The sequence below is a fragment of the Oncorhynchus nerka genome, linkage group LG28 (genome assembly GCF_034236695.1).
Source record: "Oncorhynchus nerka isolate Pitt River linkage group LG28, Oner_Uvic_2.0, whole genome shotgun sequence".
NCBI lineage: Eukaryota > Metazoa > Chordata > Actinopteri > Salmoniformes > Salmonidae > Oncorhynchus > Oncorhynchus nerka.
The window spans coordinates 48,078,323-48,097,387 of NC_088423.1; the positions used below are offsets into that span (position 1 = coordinate 48,078,323).

At 42.6% G+C, this 19,065-nt stretch overlaps 2 protein-coding genes and 1 long non-coding RNA gene across 9 annotated transcripts in view; 1 reads left to right on the forward strand and 2 right to left on the reverse strand.

Annotated features, from left to right (window-relative positions):
* The window catches only part of LOC115113333 (tetratricopeptide repeat protein 7A-like), a 45,506-nt gene extending 44,291 nt beyond the window's left edge, over positions 1 to 1,215 (reverse strand). For 3 of the 4 annotated variants that reach the window (XM_029640857.2, XM_029640859.2, XM_029640856.2), the window contains exon 1: positions 1,102 to 1,215. In XM_029640857.2, the coding sequence (XP_029496717.1) occupies positions 1,102 to 1,158 (57 nt within the window). In that variant the 5' untranslated portion in view covers positions 1,159 to 1,215. Of the gene's footprint in view, positions 1 to 908 lie in introns of all 4 variants that reach the window. The other variant, XM_029640860.2, reaches the window with a different exon arrangement.
* A 118-nt stretch (positions 1,216 to 1,333) lies between these two features.
* Positions 1,334 to 7,882, forward strand: LOC115112714 (multiple coagulation factor deficiency protein 2 homolog). Of its 4 annotated transcripts, none has more exons than XM_029639736.2 (4): positions 1,334 to 1,417; positions 1,771 to 1,983; positions 4,385 to 4,544; positions 4,660 to 7,882. In XM_029639736.2, the coding sequence occupies exons 2-4, from the start codon at positions 1,817 to 1,819 to the stop codon at positions 4,789 to 4,791; spliced, it is 459 nt and encodes a 152-aa protein (XP_029495596.1). In that variant the 5' UTR covers positions 1,334 to 1,417; positions 1,771 to 1,816; the 3' UTR covers positions 4,792 to 7,882. The 4 variants fall into 4 exon arrangements, with proteins under 4 accessions (XP_029495596.1, XP_029495600.1, XP_029495599.1 ...); XM_029639740.2 differs by having other exon boundaries at positions 1,800 to 1,983; XM_029639739.2 differs by having other exon boundaries at positions 1,337 to 1,417; positions 1,775 to 1,983.
* A 776-nt stretch (positions 7,883 to 8,658) lies between these two features.
* On the reverse strand, positions 8,659 to 11,559 carry LOC135565576 (uncharacterized). The gene is made up of 3 exons (XR_010461701.1): positions 11,355 to 11,559; positions 9,121 to 9,451; positions 8,659 to 8,935 (listed from the first exon to the last, which is right to left on the reverse strand). It is a non-coding gene; the product is annotated as an uncharacterized LOC135565576 (long non-coding RNA).
* Between the last annotated feature and the right edge of the window lie 7,506 nt (positions 11,560 to 19,065).

Here is a 19,065-nt window from a genome sequence, read left to right on the forward strand (position 1 = left end):
CCCGTCCTAGATTTTCCTTCAAAAGCTTTCCCTAACTAGATCAATTAGCCTACTGGGATTAACGCTAATAGCCTACCAGAGTTCAGAGTGTTTAGATAAAACAGTAACATTCAAACTGTGGATCTGAGACACACTGGTGGCACATTATTATTCATGATTTTACCGCAGTATATGTCAAATCCTTCAATAAATCCCAAGTAGGCTACTGTATTTAACATGTCAGTTATCAACTATTTTAATTGACCGACTTCAGGATTTGGGACTATAGGTAGCTAAATTTACATCGGCCATATGGTCTGCTCAGACAATTCAGCACTGCACGGTAACGCGTGACTGACGGAATACGCCTCGATCACACCGACTATTTTTTTGTTGCGTTTTGGTACCAGAAGTACATTCATTTCCAATGGAACGCTACGTTTGCTTTGAAGCATTGCGTTGCAGAGCCAGTTGCAGTGCGTTCTGAGTGGTACATACATTGGATTTATCGAATATATGCATCAAATTGTATCCGTAGACGGCTTGACAGAAATTATAGCAGAAGGTGAATTTTTTTACACACATATCCAGATGATGCTGCGTGCCATTTTTGCCGAATGACACTGTAGGTGTGATCGAGGCGTACACCTGTTGCAAATCTATTGGCAAGAATGTAACACTTTACATGTTATACAAACTGATTACATAAATGTATACATTTAATTGGCGCATGCCTTATTTGTGAGTAAGGGGTGGGACGAACACATTCAGCAGTCCAATGGTGGTCGTACAGTAAAGTTAATTGAATGTTACAACATACAATATTTGTGAATTTAAAAAAATATTACAAAAAAATATATGTATACACTATATGGGAATGATTATTTTATCGACCATTTGTCAAGAATAGAATACATTATTTCATATACCTTGACCTGGTGGCAGAACACATTTTAGCAACCATAGTTTCACAGGACGGCTGCTAAATCGTCTTTCACAACAGCATTACAAAACGACAGTTCGAGGCACTTGACTAGCTAACACAGCAAACTAGTGCTTAGGTCAAGTGCATTACCTACGAATACAAGCTATCACAGGACAGTTTTCTATATCTAATCCAACCTCAAATCTTCGGAAAATAAATTTGGCGGCTTCATTTTCCCTATGAAAGGTTGACATTTGCTTGTCAGATGTGTTTACTTCTCAAATTCAACGAAACAACCACATTCATGTTCGTGTTTTGGACACTGACAGGTGTCTGGTTGGACCATTGCACGCCTTCAAATCTCTGACGCAAAATGCCGATATCCAATCAGAATTTAGCTGTCGTGTCCATGGGTTGAAAGGTGACTACGGCTCACAGCAATGCCCAAAAAGGGTGAAGATAGTTAAAATACAAATAGCTAAAGTGAACGGTTTCACGTCTGTTTTTCAGCTGGTGAGTATGCATTTTGATAATTAATATCGCTGAAGATCCAGTTCATTATGGAGGACTTGTTATCACCGTATTGATTATCTTGCTAAACTAACGGAAGGTCTTGAAAACCTAATAGATTTGTCTAAAGGTGCACTCTGCTAGTATAATTAACGGTAGCCAGCAATGTGTCTACAACATCACTAGTTAGTTTGCATCCCGAACTGTACATATAATAACATATCACTGAAAACAATTAGGCCTATTGCCTGCAAATAATGCAATTCCATTTTATTAATCTTCTCATTCTTCTGCTATCTATGTGTTTCCAAAAATGTTCATATGGGTTCATAGATGGAGCTCTCTTTCTCTCTCAGCTAGCTGCTCTTTCTGGCTGTCTGTGTAGATACTGTACAGCCCAGAATGGTGTTAAGAGTAAGTGGCAGGAGGATCGTTGTGTGGGGCTGGCTACTCTTGGTCTCCTGCTTTCTGCTGTCTGTCTGTTCACATGAGCAGGCAGCCCAAGAACACCCACCGGAGATTCACCATCCAAACATGCACCTGGACAAGAACATGGTCCATGACAGAGAGTGAGTACTGGATCATGTTCATTAGGGTACACTGATCCAAAATGCTTTGCAACAGAACAAAAGCAAATATTTCTTATTGGACAGATAGTACCTTCCTTTTTCGGAGCATTTTCTTCCATTCTGTGTCTAAAGAACAGGCCACATAATTGTGAATGGGTAGAAAAATGTGCAATACTATTGCCTGCCAGAAGAACATTAGGAGCCAAATTCTGTTTACAAAACAGTAGGAACACCTGCTCTTTCCATTCTATGATTTCTCACGTATCAATGTCACTTGTTAAATCCACTTCAATCAGTGTAGATGAAGGGGAGAAGACCGGTTAACACTAAACAGTTTACATTGTGTGTCAAGAATGGTCCACCACCCAAAGGACATCCAGCGGCAAGTAGCCTGGTGGGTAGGAGCGTTGGGCCAGTAACCGAAAGGTTGCTGGATCGAATCCCCGAGCTGACGAGGTAAAAAACTGTCATTCTGCCCTTAAGCAAGGCAGTTAACTGGGCACAAACAATGTCGAATAAGGCAGCCCCCTGCACCTCTTTGACTCAGAGGGGTTGGTTTAAGTGTGGAAGATGCATTCAGTTGTACAACCCTTTCACAACTAAGCATCCAGTGTCCCTGTGGAACACTTTTGACACTTTATACTCCATGCCCTGACCAATTGAAGCTATTCTGAGAGCAAAAGGGTGTGCAACTCTATATTAGGAAGGTGTTCCTAATGTTTTGTTCACTCTGTGTGTATATATATATATATATATATATATATATATATTACACTGAACAAAAATATAACCCCACCGCCACAATGGTGCACTCTATTCACAATGTTGACATCATCAAACCGTTCGCCCACACAACGCCATTACACGTGGTCTGCGGTTGTGAGGCCGGTTGGAATTACTGCCAAAATCTCTAAAACAACTTTGGAGGTGGCTTATGCTAGAGAAATTAACATTCATTTATCTGGAAAAAGCTCTAGTGGACATTCCTGCAGTCACAAAGCCAATTACATGCCCCCTCAAAACATGAGACATCTGTGCATTTTGTTGTGTGACAAAACTGCACATTTTTAGAGTGGCTTTTTATTGTCCCCAGCACAAGTTGCATCTGTGTAATGATCATGCCGTTTAATCAGCTTCCACAGGTCAGGTGGATGGATTATCTTGGCAAAGGAGAAATACTCACTAACAGGGATGTAAACAAATTTGTGCACAACATTTTTGAGAAATATGTTTTTTTGTGTGCGTATGGAACATTTCTGGGATCTTTTATTTCAGCTCATGAAACATGGGACCAACACTTTACAAGTTGCGTTTATTATATATGTATATATATACGTTATATTTATTTTATATGTATTTATGTATATATATATATACGTTCCTGACAGGCGTATAAAATCGAGCACACAGCCATGAAATCTCAGTTGACAAACATTGGCAGTAGAATGGCCTGTACTGAAGAGCTCAGTGACTTTCAACGTGACACCTTCATAGGATGCCACCTTTCCAACAAGTTTGTCAAATTTCTGCCCTGCTAGAGCTGCCCCCGTCAACTGTAAGTGCTGTTATTCTGAAGTAAAAACGTCTAGGAGCAACAGCGGCGAAGTGGTAGGCCACACAAGCTCACAGAATGGGATAACCGAGTGCTGAAGCGGGTAAAACGTAAAATTCATCTGTCCTTGGTTGCAAAACTCGACCAAGTTCCAAACTGCCTCTGGAAGCAACGTCCGCACAATAACTGTTCATTGGAAGCTTCATGAAATGGGTTTCCATGGCCGAGCAGCTGCACACAAGCTTAAGATCACAATACCAAGCATACAATGACATTCTAGACGATTCTGTGCTTCCAACTTTGTGGCAACAGTTTGGTGTTTCCTGTTTCAGCATGACAATGTCCCTGTGCACAAAGCGAGGTCCATACAGAAAAGGTTTGTCGAGCTCAGTGTGGAAGAACTTGACCGGCCCCCACAGAGCCCTGACCTCAACCTCATCGAACACTTTTGGGATGAAGTGGAACCCCGACTGCGAGCCACGCCCAACATCCATTGCCCGACTTCACTAATGCTCTTGTGGCTGAATGGAAGCAAATCCCCGCAGCAAGGGGATCTAGTGGACATCTAGTGGAAAGCTTTTCTAGAAAAGTGGAGGCTGTTACCGCAGCAAAGGGTGGACCAACTTCATATTAATGCCCATGATTTTGGAATGCGATGTTTGACGAGCAGGTGTCCACATACTTGGTGTATATTGTCCAAACATCTCACTATGGCACCAAAACCCTGAGCTCAAACAGTCTCTCAGCCTAAGTCTCCCAGACGCTTGAATTAAAGCTTTACCTTGGCTGACAGTATATGCTTGGTTAATGCACTGACCAGTGTCTCTTCTATGCCCTGTCTGTGTATAGACACATCATGGAGCATCTGGAAGGTGTGATTGACAAGCCTGAGTCGGATATGTTGCCACAGGAGCTGCAGTTGCACTACTTTAAGATGCATGACTATGATGGCAACAACTTACTGGATGGGCTGGAGTTGGCCACAGCCATCACTCATGTACACAAAGAGGTATGTGTAATTGCAAATGATATCAACAGCCAATGATGCCACATACTGTAATGCATTTTATTCACCTATGTACACACACTCATGTACAGTATATGCGTTTTCCACCTTTCTGCAGGAAAGAGGAGAGGAAAGCCAGCCTATGAAAGAGGAAGACCTCATAAGCCTTATAGATGACGTTCTAAGGGACGATGACAAAAACAACGATGGGTACATAGACTACGCCGAGTTTGCCAAGTCCCTGGAGTAGAGGAGAGACGCTGCCTAACTGCTGAGACCTCTCTCAGTGCACTGCACATAACCACACCACTTTCCATCTCAAAGCAAAATCTCTTGTTTATTTACCTGAGCCAGTGTACATGTCTCACGCTCTCTGTGGTGCTATCACTATCCTTTATCCATCCAGACAGCATACCAGGGGTGGACAAACTTTTTGGCTCGAGGTCCAGATCGGGAGTTTGAAATTCAATGGAGGGCTGCACAGATTTTTTGGGGGACTGATTTTCGGGCTAGCAAAAGGGCAGTAATTTAGAAATTATAATGGCCCTATATATTTTCATCTAATTTTAACCCAAAATACCCCCCTTGAAATCACCCCTGAGATAGATACATCTGAAGTTTACATACACCTTAGCCAAATACATTTAAACTCAGTTTTTCACAATTCCTGACATTTAATCCTAGTAGAAATTATCTGTTTTAGGTCAGTTATGATCACCACTTTATTTTAAGAATGTGAAATGTCAGAATAATAGTAGAGAGTGATTTTATTTCAGCTTTTATTTCTTTCATCACATACCCAGTGGGTCAGAAGTTTACATGCTACCAAATACTAATTGAGTGTATTGCCTTTTAATTGTTTAACTTGGGTCAAACGTGTCAGGTAGCCTTCCACAAGCTTCTCACAATAAGTTGGGTGAATTTTGGCCCATTCCTCCTGACAGAGCTGGTGTAACTGAGTCAGGTTTGTAGGCCCCCTTGCTCGCACACGCTTTTTCAGTTCTGCCCACAAATTTTGTATGGGATTGAGGTCGGGGCTTTGTGATGGCCACTCCAATACCTTGACTTTGTTGTCCTTAAGCCATTTTGCTACAACTTTGGAAGTATGCTTTGGGTCATTGTTTATTTGAAAGACCCATTTGCAACCAAGCTTTAACTTCCTGACTGATGTCTTGAGATGTTGCTTCAATATATCCACATTATATTCCGTCCTCATGATGCCATCTATTTTGTGAAGAGCACCAGTCCTTCCTGCAGCAAATCACCCCCACAACATGATGCTGCCACCCCCGTGCTTCACGGTTGGGATGGTGTTCTTCGGCTTGCAAGCCTCCCCCTTTTTCCTCCAAACATAAGGATGGTCATTATGGCCAAACAGTTCTATTTTTGTTTCATCAGACCAGAGGACATTTCTCCAAAAAGTACAATCTTTGTTTCCATGTGCAGTTGCAAACTGTAGTCTGGCTTTTCTATGGCGGTTTTGGAGCAGTAGGTTCTTCCTTGCTGAGCGGCCTGTCAGGTTTTGTCGATATAGGACTCGTTTTACTGTGGATATAAATACTTTTGTACTTGTTTCCTTCAGCATCTTCACAAGGTCCTTTGCTGCTGTTCTGGGATTGATTTGCACTTTTCGCACCAAAGTACTTTCATCTCTATGAGACAGAACGCGTCTCCTTCCTGAGATGTATGGTGGCTGTGTGGTCCCATGGTGTTTATACTTGCGTACTATTGTTTGTACAGATGAACGTGGTACCTTCAGGCATTTGGAAATTACTCCCAAGGATGAAGCATACTTGTGGTCTACAATTTTGTTTTTGAGGTCTTGGCTGATTTCTTTTGATTTTCCCATGATGTCAAGCAAAGAGGCACTGAGTTTGACGGTAGGCCTTGAAATGTATCCACAGGTACACCTCCAATTGACTCAGGCTAATTGACATCATTTATCAGAAGCTTCTAAAGCCATGACATAATTTTCTGGAATTTTCCAAGCTGTTTAAAGGCACAGTCAACTTAGTGTATGTAAACTTCTGGCCCACTGGAATTGTGATACAGTGAAATAATCTGTCTGTAAACAAATATTGGAAAAATTACTTGTGTCATGCACAAAGTAGATGTCCTAACCGACTTGCCAAAACTATAGTTTGTTAACAAGAAATGTGCAGAGTCGTCGAAAAACAAGGTTAATTGACTCCAACCTAAGTGTATGTAAACTTCCAACTTCAACTGTATGTGTATATATATATATATATATATTATTACAGAAACTGCCAAGTTTGTCTGCTGTATGCTCACAACTAAATGAGTTCAGTCATGTTGGAATTTAATATCTACCTAAGTGATGCCTTGCTGTAAGATTATGGACCAATATATTTAAGTTAGGCCATTAACGACAACTGCCTGTGGTCCTTAACTTTAAGTGTGGCCTTTACTATTATTTATAGTGGGAATTATACGGCTCAGAAGCAGCCTAATGTACCACAGAATAAATATGAGAGTGTGGGAATGGCAAAGCAGGTTTGGAGGATTTGTCTGATCACAGAAACGCGCTATGAACAGTGTTGCGTACAGTTGGAACAAAACGGAAGACAGTGTTTTGAAACAGAGGAAGTAATACCTCGGCTAGTCCTATAAGTATGCTCATTCTTGTTTTCAAAACACTTTCTCCCACGTTACAGGCCTGGTTCTGGTCAAACACAGGCAATAACAAATTAGTACTTTTTCTGCTGATCACTACCTGCATCCCTAACGTGGTCTGTTTACCCACCTACCTGAATGCTCAACTCCGCTTCCAGTTTACAGCAGGGCTGATACTCGAGATTAGCAGAATCTGAATGTAATACCGGCGCTGTGTTGTGCTGCACATTGTGATTTCTTTGTCACTGGATTCAGTTGACTTGCAGCACTGTGAGATCTCTGGGTGATGCCATTACTCAAGGGACAACTTAATTTGACAGATGTGCTATAAGTAGAATGCATGGTTGTGTTGCTATAAATGTTAGCTGCCTATTGAAGTGACAATGTTATGCGTAGGTACACCTTACTTGATTTTTTTTTTTCCCCTCATGAGATGCATTGCTTTCAAACAGCTACAGATCATTAGAAGGTTACCAGGTCTTGTGTTATAAGGCCCAGATCTATATTGAACCCATGTATAACATTTCTAATACTGAAAAAGTATTTGTTACAAAATAGTTATATTTTCGTCATTCGGTGTTGGTTGTTCAGTGAACTCAGTTTTATTTGAATAGAAATGTGTAATTGAACGCTATAAAATGTTAAGGTTAGACAGATGCAACGGTGTTGTCTGTGTAATATACTTTTAATAAACAAATATGGAAGTATTCTCTGATGTAGTTATGTTGAGTATGTTTCAGTGGCATTCACACTGGCCTTTTGGAGCATGTTAGTGCAGTTCACTCTGAGGTAAAGGTTATGTTTGAATGGGATCTTAAGCACTTGTAAATTTGTAACATATTGTACTAATTTGAATTTGACAACATATCAAACAAATTGCAGAAAAACAAATAATTTAACATCATACGAAATGGATGAAATTGTGCACAATTTCCGGGGACCAGTTTTGAATCATGAGCGCTACTTTCAAAACCACTGGCTGAAATTATACAACTTTTCTAGCATCACTTTTAACATGAACAAACAAATCACTCCCAATACACACTTTATTTACTGTGAGAATACAAAATAGTGTGTTAGGAGAAAGAGCATATATTTCAGGCAATTTAGATGACCTACAAATGTCTCTGTTAGGCAACCTTGAACTTTCAACCTGCTAGTTACAGAACATGTGACGTGCAATGCAAGGTATTCAAGGGGTGAAAGAGTGAAGTCATTCTCACTATTCTCTACATTCTTCATGTTCCTTAGTTCCTATCACTGCACAGATACAACAAATATGTATTGTGCAATGAATAACTGTTAATTCTTCTAAAACCACAGCCTATCTACCTCCGGATGTAGAAGTTGCCCTTTTGTTAGTTCCAGTGAGAGGCAGGATCTAGAGCAGTCATGGAGGACAGGGAGAACACAGGCGTGGCCAGGTTGCTGGGTGGGGCTCCAATGTTCCGTAGCGGGCTGTACCACTCCTCAAGCTGGCGGGGGGTTGTGGCTGTAGTGGGTCTGTAGGACAGTGACACTGGCTGGTTGACCCTGTGTGGTGGGGGTGGCAGTGGGAGTAACCACCTGGGGGCAGCATAGACGGGGACTGGGGAATATGGTGAGCCAGGGAGTGAGGGTAGTACTGGCAGGTTTATCCCTGTGGACTGAACACACATGCCCAACAGTTCACCGTGCCCTGGCATCATGCCCATTGGCAAGACCTTTTGAGACCCACACTCCTGCCTGCGGTATTTGACACGCCGATTTTGGAACCATGCCTGTCAGATACAATAAGACTTAAGTAGGTTGAATTTGAGATTTGACCATTTTATAGGATAATTGATAATAAGTTAAGTATGTCACAGTCTTTTGTAAATTAAAACCTTTTGTAAATGAAAACTGTTAAATAGGATAAATATTGCTTTCAAATGTCTTTTTACTGTTGTTTTATTTCTTTACTTACCTACACACACACAAACCTTTTTTTCGCACCATTGGTTAGAGCCTGTAAGTAAGCATTTCACTGTAAACCTGTTGTATTCGGCTCACGTGACAAATAAACTTTGATTTGATTTAATACAATCCGCGTGGACTGATAAATAGGCTTAGGCCCAATGACCTGTATGAGTGCTTCACTGAGTTTGGTGAGCCGTACGGCAGTAGATGTCGGGGTAGTGGTTCTGTCCAAACACCATCCAGCTGGTCCAGCTGCTTGTGACTGAAGGTGGTGCAATAGCGCCTGCGCGCTGGGGATGGGTAGGCTCTCCCACGCCTGCTGAGGCCTAGGGCCACATCTGTAGTCGGGATGAGGATAGGTTGAATGCGTGAGGACTTTGAATGGATGCTGCAAAGGCAATCCGTCTGACTTGAATTAAACTGTAAGTTCTGGCTGAGCTTCTTTATTATACTTTCTAGTTCAGGTTTCATGACGTAGGCTGGCCAGGCCTATAGGCCTACTTGTGTTTCACGTTCACCATATAGGTAAGGACACATTTCACTGAGGACTGTGCTTCAAAAAAAGAGGGATTACATGACCTTATCTTTCCCATCAACCTCGGGCAACCTAATAGCCACAAGGCTTTGCTAACCAAATCCAATCTCGTGAGAAAGAGATACCAGAGATGTGGGGATTTGACCAAGATTAAGTTAACAAAAGATAACAAGAGACTAATTTGGTTGTCAAATTGGTTGACATAGTTGACTGGCTGTTCACGTTACACTGGATGGTGAACAGACAGAATTAACAGGGAACTGGCCAAAATAGTATTTTATAGTATTTTATTTGTAACATTTTTGTTGGTATTCTTTCTCAATCTTTTTCATGAAAGTCCAGAAATATAATGGAATTTAATATACAGTACCTACATTGTTTATTAACTAATACTACAGCATCAATTCATACTATTAAAATGTAATTCAGGCAGATATTAATGAAAGGCCTACGACAATTTATAGTTTGTTATTAATATTATAATATCATCATACAACTTTGACTGATACAATACAATTTTGACCGCAATTTTTTTTGAGACTGACCTGTGCTAGAGCTGACAGCGGTAATATCAGAACTACACTCCTGCTTACTCCCGACACCATCCGCGGATGACTTTCCCAGGGCCATCTTCACCGGTGTGGTCTGTGATGCTACAGTCAGGACCGTGTCGCGGTAGGGGATTTTGCTATAGGACCATTAAGGTACCCCGTCGAGAGTGATACAAGTCGTCTCACTCAAGTTCTTATGTCACCCGGCTAACAGGTGACTCACAGGCCCGCCGGACAGGGCTGGTTATGTATCCTGCCCTTTTATTCTGAGATTAGCTTTATGTGGTGCCGTTAGGCTTGTTTCGGGATCTTAGATAATATCAATCAGACTTAGAGTACCTCCTGCTTTACTTTCTCTTTCCCTTTGTATGCTCATATCTAGACTCACACAAGCTATACCTTAGTTACGATTTACAGTCTATGTCCGTCGACTAATACTACTTGAGTATTAATATAGAGGATACCTGTTACAATAAAATGATTATTCTGTCCAAACCATCATATTGTCTTTAGTGCAGAAACTAGACTTGTTCCCCTAGATTGGGAGTGTCAGAGGTGTTCTCTCCCCTAGAGTTTTGGGTCTAGCTTCTACTTTTTATTCAATGTTTGCAATTCATACAGTTGTATACGTTATTACATATTCTTGTCACGCCTTGGTCATTGTATTTTGTGTTTTTGTTATATGTTTGGGTAGGCCAGGGTGTGACATGGGTTTATATGTTGTTGTCGTATTGTGGTTTGTATTATTTGGGATCGCGGCTGATTAGGGGTGTGGTATAGGATTGGCTGCCTGAGGCGATTCCCAATCAGTCAGGTGACTCTTGTTGTCTTGGATTGGGAACCGCATTTAGGCAGCCTTAGTTTCGCTTTGTATTCGTGGGTGATTGTTCCTGTCTCTGTGTATTTCACCAGATAGGCTGTATTTAGGTTTCACGTTCTGTTTGTTGTTTTGTATTTCTGAGTTATTTCATGTACCGCATTTCATTCATTAAAGTCATGAGTAACCAACACGCTGCATTTCGGTCCGACTCTCCTTCCACAAACGAAGAACGCCGTTACAATTCTTTTTGGTCCTTAATCAATCACATCAACAATCATCAAAACACTTACTACTATTAATGCCTTATATATGTATTACAACAAGCAGTTAATTACCTTAGCGCAGGTTGACCTGGCTGGTCCCCAAAGAGTATGTTCTTCCACTCACAATTTCTCCAGAGGCTTATCCAATCACTCAGTATCTGTTTCTCCTACTAGAAGTGTGTACTATGATTCGCTGAATCTTGTTAAAAGGCTGTGTCGAGATCTGTGTATCTACTCCAGTTACGGGGTGGATTATGTAGGCAATCGGAGTGTACGGGGTAATGGTCTCTGTTCATCTCTTTACAAGATCCAGAAATCAAAAGTTACAATTGTTCTAGAGTATGAAATTCAGATATGACCTTTTAGGTTGATGATAGTTGGAAGTATCACCAGCTGTCTGTCAGTGATAAGTCAAGTAGCACTATCATGCCTTCTTAAGGAAGGCATCTTCCTTATATACACTATCTCTTCAGGACCAAGTCAACCCATGCTCTGAGGCACATTCTGATCATGCAGGCTAGCTATTCCTGTAAAGGGTCAGTGTGACATCACACTGGCACATCACACCTACACATTTTTAGATGCGGCCAGCTGTCACTGTGAAAATGTCACTGTGAAATGCCACTGAAACTATCACCAGTGACAGTGTCTATGCATCCCAAATCTGGCATCAGGTGAACCCATTCACATTCTACTGTTGGTTTAGTTTTTTCTTATTTTGTCGATGACTCGCCTTCTTCCTCATTTGGGTGCGGTACTTGAACGTAAGGTACCTCATCGAACCAGTTATTTTTGCTCCCACTTAAGAGGCGGAGCCGGTGGTGACGGTGTGTGCGGGCCCAGAAAAGGAGGTGTCCTCAGAGTCCTTTTTTTGTGCTACCGCATCAAGCGCTTGGCATACATTGAGCTAGCTACCTTTTGCTTTTCCCACCGTGTCTAGCTGTCATCACATGCCATTCCCACCCACCTCTACATTTACCTGGCTTTACTTAAGTATCTTTCCGGTCACAGAAGGGCGACAGAATTTACTCAACATAGATGGAAAGGGGCTAAATGCTCACCGAATCACAAGAATTCAAGCATTAAGCTCGTCTATGGAATTGAAGCCATTGAAAACCGTTCATGGAAAATGTCTATCCTGTATCTTCATTTATCATATTTATTCTCGATATGAAATCCAACCACAGATAATAGAGGACTAATACCATAAGCATTAAGCTCGTCTATGGAATTGAAGCCATTGAAAACTGTTCATGGAAAATGTCTATCCTGTATCTTCATTTATCATTTATCATTGCAGTTGTGCCTATGTCCACTAAGAGGTGACAACCTACAGCGTCTGTCCATGAGAGTGTGCTGGGGAGACTGTGCTCCTTACAGAGTAGTCCCTCCCCAGCACACTATCATGTCCTCTTTCGTCTTGATTTACAGTTTGTTTTAATCGCTTTGGAACTATTTTCACAAGTATGTTGTGAATTTTGGTACAAAGCTACACACTGGTAACACTTGTAACACTCTTACATTCAAAACCATTCATTGTGCATTAATTTTTTTTGTAGACATCTTTCGTCACACCACCGTTGATCCAAAATATAAGTTTACTGTGAAATTTAATGAGTACATTGATTTAATCACCAAAACTCAACATAATGATATCTTCTCAATTTAGTTATTTTAACAACCAGTTAATCTATTCTTTGCTGGTCTCTGGGGAGATAAATCTAGCTTGCTAAATCGGCCATTGGCTAGGCCATCAGAAGCTAGATCAGAAGCTAGATAAAGGCATCTGCCATTCAACTGAATTAAGGCAACAATTTGGAGTGACAGTGGAATCAACCAATCACATTTTTACTTCATGGGTGGGATAAAAAAAACATGAGCTGGCACACACCCAGAGACATTTATTGTATGTAGAGATGCTGACTTAGGTGATTAAACTATAAGCTATAAAAAAATAAAAACTCACACACTCATATATATACAGTATATCACAAAAGTGAGTACACCCCTCACATTTTTGTAAATATTTGAGTATATATTTTCATGTGACAACACTGAAGAAATGACACTTTGCTACAATGTAAAGTAGTGAGTTTACAGCTGGTATAACAGTGTAAATTTGCTGTCCCCTCAAAATAACTCAACACACAGCCATTAATGTCTAAACCGCTGGCAACAAAAGTGAGTACACCCCTAAGTGAAAATGTCCAAATTGGGCCCAATTAGGCATTTTCCCTCCCCGGTGTCATGCGACTCGTTAGTGTTATAAGGTCTCAGGTGTGAATGGGGAGCAGGTGTGTTAAATTTGGTGTCATCGCTTTCACTCTCCCTCATACTGACTGGTCATTGGAAGTTCAACATCAAATCAAATCAAATTTTATTTGTCACATACACATGGTTAGCAGATGTTAATGCGAGTGTAGCGAAATGCTTGTGCTTCTAGTTCCGACAATGCAGTAATAACCATCAAGTAATCTAACTAACAATTCCAAAACTACTGTCTTATACACACAAGTGTAAGGGGATAAAGAATATGTACATAAAGATATATGAATGAGTGATGGTACAGAGCGGCATAGGCAAGATACAGTAGATGGTATCGAGTACAGTATATACATATGAGATGAGTATGTAAACAAAGTGGCATAGTTAAAGTGGCTAGTGATACATGTATTACATAAAGATGCAGTAGATGATATAGAGTACAGTATATACGTATACACATGAGATGAATAATGTAGGGCAGTGGTCACCAAACTACGGCCCGCGGGCCGGATACGGCCCGTCAGCACATTTGGCCCGGCCCTCTGAACAATACCAGAGACGCTATCGAATTTTTTTCCTATTTGGCCTCCAGAAAAAAAATCCTAGGCCCGGCCCTGTCAAAGAGAGAACGGAATAATGGCGAAAAGGTTAGGTAAGAGAAAAATTGATTCAGAATGCAGGGTATTTAACCTGCAGTGGACAAACAATTTTTTTTTTGTTCAATGCAAAGAAAAGGCTGTTTGTCTCATCTGTCAAGAGACGGTGGCGGTATTCAAAGAATACAATCTTCGCCGACACTATGAATCCCGTCACAAAGACAAGTACGATAGCTTGCAAGGCCAAATACGAGCAGACAAACTCTCAAAGCTAAAAAGTGGACTACTATCTCAGCAGAATACATTTGTACGCCAAGCTCAGCTGAACCAGGCATCCGTTCGGGCCAGCTTTCGGGTTGCTAAACTGATAGCAAGAAGCGGTAAGCCTTTCACTGACGGAGAGTTTGTTAAGAAATGTATGGATGCTGTCGCGGAGGAGGTGTGTCCCGAGAAGAAAGATGCATTTAATGCCGTAAGTCTGTCGGCGAGTACAATCACCAGACGCGTTGAAGAAATCGGGAGTAATGTATATGCCCAGCTGCAGCAGAAGACGAAAGAATTTGACTTTTTTTCATTAGCACTGGATGAGAGCACGGACGTGCAAGACACAGCGCAACTGCTCATTTTTATTCGTGGAGTTAGCGCAAACTTTGAGATATGCGAGGAGCTGGCAGCCCTCCAAAGTCTCAAAGGGAGAGGATATTTTTGACAAAGTGTGCCAAACCATGGAGAAGTTGGACCTGGACTGGTCAAAGCTAGCTAGCATCACGACTGACGGGGCTCCTAGCATGGTGGGCGAAACTCGCGGTCTAATAGGACGCATGAACCGGGAGTTGGAAAAAAGGGGTCTCACCGCCCCGCTACGAGTCCACTGCCTAATTCACCAGCAAGCACTGTGCTGCAAAGTGTTGAAGTGGGATTCTGTAATGAAGGTTGTGGTGTCGTGCATAAACTTCATCAGAGCAAAGGGACTTAAACACAGGCAGTTCCAAGAATTCCTGTCTGAACTGGAGTCTACGCACGGAGATGTGCTGTACTACACAGAGGTCCGATGGCTGAGCCGGGGCAGAGTTTTGAGGCGTTTTTACGAGCTGCTACCCGAAATTAATAAAAGACAAAACGGTCCCAGAGCTGATCGACCCAGAATGGAAATGGCACCTCGCATTTTTAACAGACATGACAGAAATACTTAACAGCCTTAACTTGCAGCTACAAGGCGAGGGGAAAGTCATTTGCGACATGTATTCACACATAAAAGCATTTGAGGTGAAATTAGCGCTGCTTTTGGAACAAGTGAAAAAGCGCAACTTCGTCCATCTTCCTGCTACCCAAAACCTGTCGACAGAGAACCCAGCGGTCCCGTTCCCAGCTGAAAAGTGCATGGAAGCACTGGAAATGCTGAAGGCGGAGTTCGGTGTGCGATTCAGTGAACTACATGTTCATGCAAAAGAAATCCGTCTTTTTCAGAACCCCTTTGTTGCCGACATTGATGAAGCCCAGCCTTCATATCAGTTTGAGTTGGCTGAGTTACAGAACTGTGATGTTCTGAAAGACGCATTCAAGCCCAACAGTCTCATTGACTTCTATGCCGCCCTCCCAAACGACACATATCCAAACATCAAAAAACACGCAATGAAAATGTCCACAGTTTTTGGCAGCACGTATATCTGCGAGAAAACCTTTTCTCGCATGAAACTGCTGAAAACCCCGATGAGATCAAGATTGACAGATGAACATTTGCATCAGTGCTTGAGACTGGCTGTAACTAGAATGGAACCTGATATTCAACTTCTCACCAGCCAGATGCAGGCCCACAGTTCACACTGATGAACATACATAGGTAAGCTCACTTTTCTGACTTGAATGAGTCATTCTGAGCATAAACAAATATAATCATAATAAAATCTACTGGGATAAAATCCATCTTTACAACCATACTGGTAGTGAAATGTATTGTGCTGTGTAGGTGCTGTATCACTTAGTTCAGTTTCTCAACCTGCTTCTTTTGTGGTTTTCACAGGGAAGTTGATGAGAGAGAGCTGCAAACAGCGGTGTCTACAAGCCTACTGGAACCTACAAAAGGATTATAAGGAAGGAACACAAGAACTTTAAGAGACTGCTCATATGTGTCAGAGAGATTCTGCTCTGACAACTGAGCTGAACTTTTATCTGTTAAGATTGTGCATGGCACGACAGAAAGTTAATGTTCCATGGCTTTTTTTTCTATGAAGAACCCAGAGAGAGTTATTTAGTTATTATTTATTTCCTGTTTTTTCTGTGAAGAACTCAGAGAGGGTTATTTAGTTATTATTTATTTCATTAATAGTGTTATTATTTGTTTCCTGACTTTTTTTCTGTAAAGAACCTGGAAAGGGTTATTTGGTTATGTGTGGCTTTCTGGAAAACAATACATTTTTTAAGCTCCCCTACGATCGTCACACTTTTTCTGTTACAAACTGACACCGGCCCCCCATCAGAGAAGTTATGTGGCCCTCACAGGAAAAAGTTTGGGGACCCCTGATGTAGGGTATGTAAACATTATATTAGGTAGCATTGTTTAAAGTGGCTAGTGATATATTTTACATCATTTCCCATCAATTCCCATTATTAAAGTGGCTGGAGTTGAGTCAGTGTGTTGGCAGCAGCCACTCAATGTTAGTGGTGGCTGTTTAACAGTCTGATGGCCTTGAGATAGAAGCTGTTTTTCAGTCTCGCGGTCCCAGCTTTGATGCACCTGTACTGACCTCGCCTTCTGGATGATAGCGGGGTGAACAGGCAGTGGCTCGGGTGGTTGTTGTCCTTGATGATCTTTATGGCCTTCCTGTAACATCGGGTGGTGTAGGTGTCCTGGAGGGCAGGTAGTTTGCCCCCGGTGATGCGTTGTGCAGACCTCACTACCCTCTGGAGAGCCTTACGGTTGTGGGCGGAGCAGTTGCCGTACCAGGCGGTGATACAGCCCGCCAGGATGCTCTCGATTGTGCATCTGTAGACGTTTGTGAGTGTTTTTGGTGACAAGCCAAATTTCTTCAGCCTCCTGAGGTTGAAGAGACGCTGCTGCGCCTTCTTCACGATGCTGTCTGTGTGGGTGGACCAATTCAGTTTGTCTGTGATGTGTATGCCGAGGAACTTAAAACTTACTACCCTCTCCACTACTGTTCCATCGATGTGGATAGGGGGGTGTTCCCGCTGCTGTTTCCTGAAGTCCACAATCATCTCCTTAGTTTTGTTGACGTTGAGTGTGAGGTTATTTTCCTGACACCACACTCCGAGGGCCCTCACCTCCTCCCTGTAGGCCGTCTTGTCGTTGTTGGTAATCAAGCCTACCACTGTTGTGTCGTCTTCAAACTTGATGATTGAGTTGGAGGCGTGCGTGGCCACGCAGTCGTGGGTGAACAGGGAGTACAGGAGAGGGCTCAGAACGTACCCTTGTGGGGCCCCAGTGTTGAGGATCAGCGGGGTGGAGATGTTATTGCCTACCCTCACCACCTGGGGGCGGCCCGTCAGGAAGTCCAGTACCCAGTTGCACAGGGTGGGGTCGAGACCCAGGGTCTCGAGCTTGATGACGAGCTTGGAGGGTACTATGGTGTTAAATGCCGAGCTGTAGTCGATGAACAGCATTCTCACATAGGTATTCCTCTTGTCCAGATGGGTTAGGGCAGTGTGCAGTGTGATTGAGATTGCATCGTCTGTGGACCTATTTGGGCGGTAAGCAAATTGGAGTGGGTCTAGGGTGTCAGGTAGGGTGGAGGTGATATGGTCCTTGACTAGTCTCTCAAAGCACTTCATGATGACGGAAGTGAGTGCTACGGGGCGGTAGTCGTTTAGCTCAGTTACCTTAGCTTTCTTGGGAACAGGAACAATGGTGGCCCTCTTGAAGCATGTGGGAACAGCAGACTGGGATAGGGATTGATTGAATATGTCCGTAAACACACCAGCCAGCTGGTCTGCGCATGCTCTGAGGGCGCGGCTGGGGATGCCGTCTGGGCCTGCAGCCTTGCGAGGGTTAACACGTTTAAATGTTTTACTCACCTCGGCTGCAGTGAAGGAGAGGCCGCATGTTTTGGTTGCATGCCGTGTCAGTGGCACTGTATTGTCCTCAAAGCGGGCAAAAAAGTTATTTAGTCTGCCTAGGAGCAAGACATCCTGGTCCGTGACGGGGCTGGTTTTCTTTTTGTAATCCGTGATTGACTGTAGACCCTGCCACATACCTCTTGTGTCTGAGCCGTTGAATTGAGATTATACTTTGTCTCTATACTGACGCTTAGCTTGTTTGATTGCCTTGCGGAGGGAATAGCTACACTGTTTGTATTCGGTCATGTTTCCGGTCACCTTGCCCTGATTGAAAGCAGTGGTTCACGCTTTCAGTTTCACGCGAATGCTGCCATCAATCCACGGTTTCTGGTTTGGGAATGTTTTAATCGTGGCTATAGGAACGACATCTTCAACGCACGTTCTAATGAACTCGCACACCGAATCAGCGTATTCGTCAATGTTGTTGTCTGACGCAATACGAAACATATCCCAGTCCACGTGATGGAAGAAGTCTTGGAGTGTGGAATCAGATTGGTCGGACCAGCATGGCACCTCATGGCAAAGAACTCTCTGAGGATCTGAAAAAAAGAATTGTTGCTCTACATAAAGATGGCCTGGGCTATAAGAAGATTGCCAAGACCCTGAAACTGAGCTGCAGCACGGTGGCCAAGACCATACAGCGGTTTAACTGGACAGGTTCCACTCAGAACAGGCCTAGCCATGGTCAACCAAAGAAGTTGAGTGCACGTGCTCAGCTTCATATCCAGAGGTTGTCTTTGGGAAATAGACGTATGAGTGCTGCCAGCATTGCTGCAGAGGTTGAAGGGGTGAAGGATCAGCCTGTCAGTGCTCAGACCATACGGCGTACACTGCTTGAAATTGGTCTGCAT